At 37.9% G+C, this 7,983-nt stretch overlaps 1 protein-coding gene across 1 annotated transcript in view; it reads right to left on the bottom strand.

Moving 5' to 3' along the window:
* LOC109921905 (IQ motif and SEC7 domain-containing protein 3-like) overlaps positions 1-7,983 on the bottom strand; it is a 183,366-nt gene that overhangs the window by 20,692 nt on the left and 154,691 nt on the right. Inside the window, exon 11 of the mRNA XM_048607764.1 lies at positions 3,239-3,253. Coding sequence (XP_048463721.1) covers positions 3,239-3,253 — 15 coding nt within the window. The remainder of the gene's footprint in view (positions 1-3,238; positions 3,254-7,983) is intronic.

Raw genomic sequence — 7,983 nt, 5'->3', positions numbered from 1 at the left:
TTGGATAAATCCCATCAGGCCCGGGGGACTTATCTATCTTCAAGTTCCTCAAAATTCCTAGTATATCTTCCTTACTAACATCGACCTCCTCTAGCCTACCAATCTGTTTCACACTGTCCTCCTCTACAACTCGGTCCCTCTCAGTCGTGAATACGGAAGAAAAGTATTCATTAAGGACCTCTCCTATCTATATGGCTCCATGCACAAATTCCTTTTGCAATCCTTGATCGGTCCTACCCTTTCTCTGGTCATTCTCTTATTCCTCACGTACGTGTAAAAAGCCTTTTTAATTTGTAATTTCTTGCCCATTGATAATGTTCATCCATTATTAAAGAAAGGGAGAAACCAAGAAACTGCAGACTTGTAAGTTTAATGTCAGTTGTGTGAAATATACTAGAACTTATCATTAAGCATATAGTGGCAGTGTAGTTGATCTATGAGAGTTAGAATGGATTTATGAAGGGTGGAACATACTTGACTAATGGAGCTTATTTTTTTAAGGAAGTCACAAATATGTGGCACCTGAATGTTTAGATGTTAGGGAATGGTTTACACAAGTATTCCAAAAGAAAATTAGTTTCAAAGCTTTGACTTTCATATGAATTAAGTTTACAGTGGTCACCGTGGTAACTAATGACCACATATAAACAATGACAACCAATGGTAATAATAATTATATGTATACGTGAGAGACAATAAAGGCAATTATCAGAACACCTACTGTTCTAATGTTTGAGGGAAACAACCCTCAAATGGTCCAACTCGTTTGTCTGGAGGCATCAGGATTATGTTATGATCTCAGTCGATGTTACTCTTGAACAAGTCAGAACTCAGAATGAAACGTTTTGATTTTTTCAATTAAATTTGGTGATCATTCTCTGAAATATAGGCAGATGAGGATGTGGATTTTCTTTAACAAAAAAACAGAAGTTTATTGTATGTAAGAATAATAAAACAGACCAAGCTTTCTTAATATAGGACATAGTTTGAAGGATCTTAAAACACACAGCAAAACAATCTCAGCAATTGTCCAAAACCATCACTTTACAACATTTCAACTCCAGAGAAATTGATTTTCTATATCAAATCTTTAGGTTTGACTTAACTGTATTTCTCCAATTCCGACATATCAACTGTGAAGCGTTTTTAAATGAATACTTGCAACACTGAAAGCTTAGACTTTCTCAGTTGTAATGCCCAAATGTCAGGTCAGGTATGCCAATTTGTAATGGTTGCATTTGGAATGCTCCAAATGGTTAAACATAAGGTGATAAAGGATGAACTGCCTCCCCTTCTGTATTCACTCACCTCTTGGTTGACTTAAAAGTAGATCCCTTTTTTTGTGGAAACCTTTCTCCCAGACCCAAATGAACTTGAAAGACAGAGTCCTGTTTCGTGCGCTGCTGAGACCCACATGGACACACTAGTATAGTTGAAACTGGCTTTTTAACCCATGCCTTTCTGTATTCTTCAAAGGAATAACACGAAATCTGTCTGCACTTTGGGATATAATCCACAGGGAGTGGGTTGCAGTTGCAACCTTTGTTATCTTTGTAGTCACAAGAGATCATAATATAGTCCATTTTGATTTGTTTCTTCCCCCTTTGAAGAGTTGTCATTTGATGTTCCCTTTGCTTCTTTATGTGTGAAATTCTCGCTCTCTCTCTCTCTCTCTCCAAATGCTATGTAATGCATATCTGCAGCCATTGTTGGCTGTATCAGCCCCTTTTGAGATACACATTTTGGAGATAAAGTTAAAAATGTCCATAATACTTCAGGATTCTGACCCATGGTCATGACACAGTCTTTTAATAATCTGCAAATTTCTAAAAAATACATCTGGTTTAGAAGTTTCCCAAACTAAACTTCTGCATCAAGGTAACTGTGTCTTCATTGAATAGTTCTATATACCTTTCTAAAAGAATCTGTATTTGCTTCTGATTCCAGTCTGTTGTCCTCCAAAACTCTTAAAAGCTTTCAATCTCTGGGTTTTTTAAAGCTAAAATCGATCTTTGCTTATTCTAAATCCAAAGCAGGCTGATGACTTTCAATGTTTTCATTCCCTGCTGTGATCCCCAGAGAATCAAAAATCTTCCATTAACACTCTAGGGATTTTGCCATCACCTGCTCACTGACATATGCTGGATTATGTCATTGCTGAGGAAAGAACTCATTAATTTATTTCTTTTCAAACCTTTTGCCAAAACTATCAACACCTATGTGCCACTAACTTGAAATCTCTAAAAAAAAGCTCTAAAAATGAAAATATATAGCACGCAAGTATCATCACAACTCCCTTTGAGTAGAAGACATCTCTCTTTACACTACCATCTCCAAAGCCTCCAGTAAATTGGTGAAAAGTTTTTGAGCCTGCTCTCCGTAATGTTTTTCCATGAGTATTTTCTCGGTCAAAATCACACTTAGAACAACTTCTGTCTGTTTCCTGCTGTCTGCATTGGAAGTGGTAGCTGTTGGGTATTGCCACATCCTTGGTCTATGTGTTTTTGGACCCTGTCAATTTCACAATCAAAATCTCAGTCTGATAAAATTTTATTTCACACAAAATGAAACTGCCAAGTTTCTATGTGGTTTGCCAGAAGGCATTTGATAAGGATCCAGATAACAGATTAATAACAGAAATGACAATCTATGGCATTCAAGGTAATTTTGCAACCTGGGTTAATGTTTGGGAGGTAGAATTACAAACATACAAATTAGGAGCAGGAGTAGGCCATTTGACCCCATGAGTCTGCTCTGCTATTCAATAAGATCATGGTTACATCTGATTACTGGACATCCCTGGATACCACCTATACCTTTTCTCCCCTTGGTAATCACGAATCTACATATCTCTGCGCTAAAAATATTCAAAAGTTCTGCTTCTGCTGTTTATAATGAAGTGAGTTCCAAAGACTCACTGCCCTCTGGGAAGAAAAATCTTCTCAAAGGGTGACCTCTTATTTTTAAACAGTGAATCCTAATTCTAGATTCTCCCACAAGAGGAATCATCCTTTGCACATTCTGTTTGTCAATACCATTTCAGGATCTTATAAACTTCATTCAAATCACCCCTCTTTCTTTGAATCCTCAGAGAAAATGATCCCAGCCTGCCCAATGCTTCCTCACAAGGAAACCCACTCATTTCGGTTTCAATCTGTGAAATGTCCTCCAATACGTTTACTTCCTTCCTTAAATAAGGAGTCCAAAACTGCACATAGTATTCGAGATGCAGTCTCACCAATACCCTGTTTGCCTAAAGCAATGCATCTTTACTATCATATTTAATTCCTCTGTAGTAAAGGATAACATTTTGTTAGGACGCTTGATCACCTCCATACTAATGCTTTGTTCCCCAATGGTGCATTGATGTCAAGGGCAGTCACTCTACCCTCAACTTCAATTTCCAGAAGATGTCTGAGGCTGAGTGGTCCTGCAGAGCCCAAACTCAACATCAATTAATAGAGTATTTGTGAGTATCAATTGAATTATGATCCCTGCTGTTAATACTGGAAAAGTCAGAGTCAAAGCAAATCCTGATTTGATATACCAAATGTTTTATTTCTGCTTTTTGTACCATGGCATTCGGTCACTAAACCATATTCACAAGAGGCTACCAATGTGTTTTTAACAAAAGGACATTAAAAATTTTATACAAAGGGGCAAAAAACACAGAAATCATGGCCCAGATTTTCTGATGACCAGACCGTTGTTTCAGCAGCGTGCATGGTGACCGTGCGGAATTCCCATTGCAGCACATTCCAAGGGAACTGTCCAGGAAATTGAAGATTCCGCTGGATAATTCCATTATGTCTGGAACTGCTGCAGTTGAGTCAATAGTTACTCAGGAAAAGTTAGACTATTAAATACCAATCTAAATCCTGAGTAGTTATTCAACTGACCCCTAAACTTATACACACTCCCAACTACACCCCTCAGAGTCCTTACCCCTTCCAGAACCTGACGTAACAACCCTCTACCCCCAGAACATTCTCTCCCACTCTCCCCCTTGGGAGGGGAAAGCCCCCACCACAGGAACCAACACCCTCCATATACCTCCGGACACCCTGCTTGTTCCCTGGGACCTGACCACAGAATACGGTAACTAAGTGCTTTGATAAAGGGGATGTCGTTTGCCTTCCCCTCCACTGTTCTGTGGTACAAGGAAATTATCAGAATGGAAGTACAGCTTCATATTTCGTAGGAAGCTGATCAGAATATGGGGCTTTTCTACCATCTTCAAAAGGATTGGTGTAACAATCTGTCTATGATTACCACTCCTTGAAATATTTGGCCCAATGTTCTACTATACAAGAACTAATAGAAACTTTCTTATTAAAATATTAAAAATAAATGTTCAATACTTTTGCCCTAAATAATTATATTGCCTCAAAGCTTAGCAAAAGGTCACTTTATTTTATTTATTTATTTTATTCATTCTTGTTTCTTGGTTAGTACTTGTAATTACTTTCTGGAGTTTTCTTCTTACTTACTTCTAAAAGTTTTCAAAGTAAACACGTGGGTCTTTCATACCCTCAGCTTCCAGCAGTTTTGTGCTTCTGGAATATCTTTCTAACCTACTCAAGACTTTTCACCAGCCCTGACAGTTTTGGACACTGCTCTACTAATAGTACTTTTTTATTTTGGTTTAACTGAACTCATGTGCACTGCTTGACCTTCTAAGTGTTTCTGCCTTTCTGTGATACAGGATCCCTGTTGCTACGCAGCTGAAATTTTTTTTTTGTTCTTTGTTTCTAATGCACTAAACTATTAACCTCAAACTCTGCTCCAAGATTTTAAACCCTCTTTAAAAATACATTTGTCAATGAACTTCCAATCAACTTGACATCACTCACAGAACTAATAAAATGAACTAGAACTATATCTTCCATTCCTAATAGATACAATGTAGAAACACAATTCAAACAGAAAACTATAAAGCATTTTCCCAATTTAGAACCTAAGTTTCCAAATGTAATATGCCATGAACTTTCATTAGACTTGATCGGTTATTGCTGAGTAAGTCCTACTTGATGCAGTCATTCCCATTTGCTGACGACTGAGGGTAGACTGATTGGGCAGTTATTGGCCAGATTGGATTTGTCCAGCTTTTGAAGACAGGGCATACATGGGCAACTTTCCATTTTTGAGATAGATACCAGTGTTGTAGCATTTTTGGAATAGCTTGGCCAAAGTTATGAATAGTTCTGGTGCATACATTTTAAGAACTATAGCCAGGTAGTTGTTGAAAGTCTTTGTTGTATTCAACGCTATCAGTCACTCTTTGAAATCCTTGGTGTGAATAAAAATGGCTGAAAACCTGGATACCTGATGCTGGGAACCTCAGAAGGAGGTTGATATAAATCATTCATTTAGCAATTTTGGCTGAAAGTGACTCAGATACTTGTTGTTCTCATGTACTACATTTTGTCATAACCGAGAGAGGCATAGTTCATCAATCAATTATTTATTTAATTTCCACCACCATTTGCTCGGAATAAGGCGGGACTATACAGTTCGATTTCATCAGTTCTGATGACCAATCTGAGTTGGTGACTCTGTTTCGCTATCTCCAGATGATGGCCTGTTTTCAGAGCTTTTTCTGTATTTCTGACATGTACAGTATTTGCTTTTGATCAGATTCTTTGTTTTTGGGATCGCTTACCTCTGGCTGTAGGATGCTGTCTCTGCTGTTTTGCATGCATTTCAACTATGGGGTTTGAGACTGTGATTCACATTCACCTCACATCACACTGTGCAGTTCACTCCAGTTTCAACAAGCATCAGGATATCCAGTCCAGAGAAATCAGATGTAGAACCGGAATTAGAGCAAAAAGCATTGGGTGGAGAGCATAACTGAGGATGAGTTGATCAGAATGGACTTGACTTGAAGATAATACCAGTCTGCCCTTACGTGCTATGAAGTGCTGTGCTTTGTAATATAGTATTTAATAACCAAAACAGTCAACTCTCTGAGCATAATTCATTCATTGAATCATTTGTGATTGTGCAAAAGCATTTTGCCAAGAATAACAACGAGTGAGGAACAGACAATATGCTAACTGCTTCACAGACCTGAAGTTGACATTGGAGCACCCATCCAGTGACAACTCCATTCATCTTCCTCATTTCACGAGTGGCTGTAAGGCATCTGTTAATCATGCAAAGGCTGTATCTCATGCAATAGAGTCCTTCAGAATCGATGATATAGTTCTGTCAGTTTTTGCGATTTTGGGAAATTGGACTGTATTAAAATGTCAGGCCTGACATCACTGTATTGCTGCTTTATTCAATTTGGTAGAACATGCTGAGCATGTTCTGCAGGAATTAGTGAGGTTGGTCATCATACTTTATATTCTCCACCACTTGAGACCGGCTGCTTGGTACAACTGTAAAAGTTTCAAAAACACTGCAGGAATTCCACCGGGGATAATCTACCTGAACTAAATAAGGAGAAGGCAAACATACATTGTTTTAGTCTCAGCAGAATCTAAACTTAGTCTCTTGCTAAGGGAATGACATGAAAATTCATTGTCAGCTTTTTCTCTGAAATAGTTACCTTTTATTCCTTTTAGTGATACTTGCAAATATTCCCATGACATCCATAGTCTACACAACTGGAAAATCATTCGCTTTAACCAGCTTCAGAATCTAGACATGAATGAACTGCGTTTCCTCTTGCTTCAAAATGACCCTTCATTGCTGCCTGAGGTATGTATTCTAAACTCTTTACAACACTTCCTGTCCTTTATCAATGGAACAATTCAATAGATGGCAAAGGAAGATTCCAATATTTGCTGCATGTCTTCATACAAAAAATTGTTTGGATGCAAATTTTTGCTAAAATTTTCATTAGTTTCTTCATGTCTATTATGAGAGAAAGTGATGGTGGAGGTGGGGAGTGTATGTCAAATAGACATGCAAATCAAGTAATGCAGTCAGCTACATGAAAGTAATTATTATAGCTTTGTGATTTACAGTTTTGGAAGGGGCATGAGATTAAGCATTGTTGAATTCTCCAGTTCCTGAATTGCTGTGAATCCTGTTTAATGCTCTCACCACTGACAATACAATAGTTAAAAGTTCATGGTGTGGGGATAGGATGCCAACATGAATAGATGTATTGCTGGCCAGCAGAAAACAGAGAGTATGTAGAGGGTCTTTGATTAACAAGATTTGAAGAATGGCATCCCGTAGGTGTCTGTGTCAGGACTCAGCTTTTTATAATTTCTTTCAATGACTTAGATGAGGGGAACAAAAGCAAGGTAATTAAATTCACAGACAGCACCAAGATAGGTGAGTGAGTGGGCTGAAGTCTGACAGATGATTTTCAATGTGGCAAAATATAAAGTTGTTCTGTTTGGCAAGAAGCAGAGAATTACATAATGGAGAATAATTGCAGAATTCCGATGTGCAGGTATTTTGGTGCACGAATCGCGAAAAGTTAGTATGCAGGCACAGAATGATCAAGAAATCTAGTGGGATACAATTATTTACTCTTTATTGCAATTCTTTATTATGTGACTAATTGAACATCAAAGTAAGAATGTTACAGTTCAGTTAAACACAAATTTGGTGAGACCATATGTTGAATACTGTGTACTGTTTTGGTCTCTTTATTTAAGGAATGATGAAAATGCATCGGAGTCAGTTCAGAGGTAGTTTACTAGATTTGTACTTTGAATTATTAGGTTATGAGGATTTTTGTACAGGCTAGACTTGTTTGTATTTGAATTTAGAAGAGTAAGGGGTGCCTTGATTGAAGTGTATAATATCCTGAATGGTCTTGAGAAGTTGGAAGTGAAAAGGATGTTTCCTGTCATGGATGAGTCTAAAGCTAGGGTGTTAAAATTGTTTCAGAGACAGTAGGAACTGCAGATGGCTGGAGAATCTGAACAAGGTGTAGAGCTGGATGAACACAGCAGGCCAAGCAGCATCAGAGGAGCAGGAAAGCTGACGTTTCAGCCCTAGACCCTTCTTCAGAAA

Source organism: Rhincodon typus, chromosome 18 (assembly GCF_021869965.1).
Source record: "Rhincodon typus isolate 14 chromosome 18, sRhiTyp1.1, whole genome shotgun sequence".
NCBI lineage: Eukaryota > Metazoa > Chordata > Chondrichthyes > Orectolobiformes > Rhincodontidae > Rhincodon > Rhincodon typus.
This window is presented reverse-complemented; position numbering and strand designations above follow the sequence as displayed.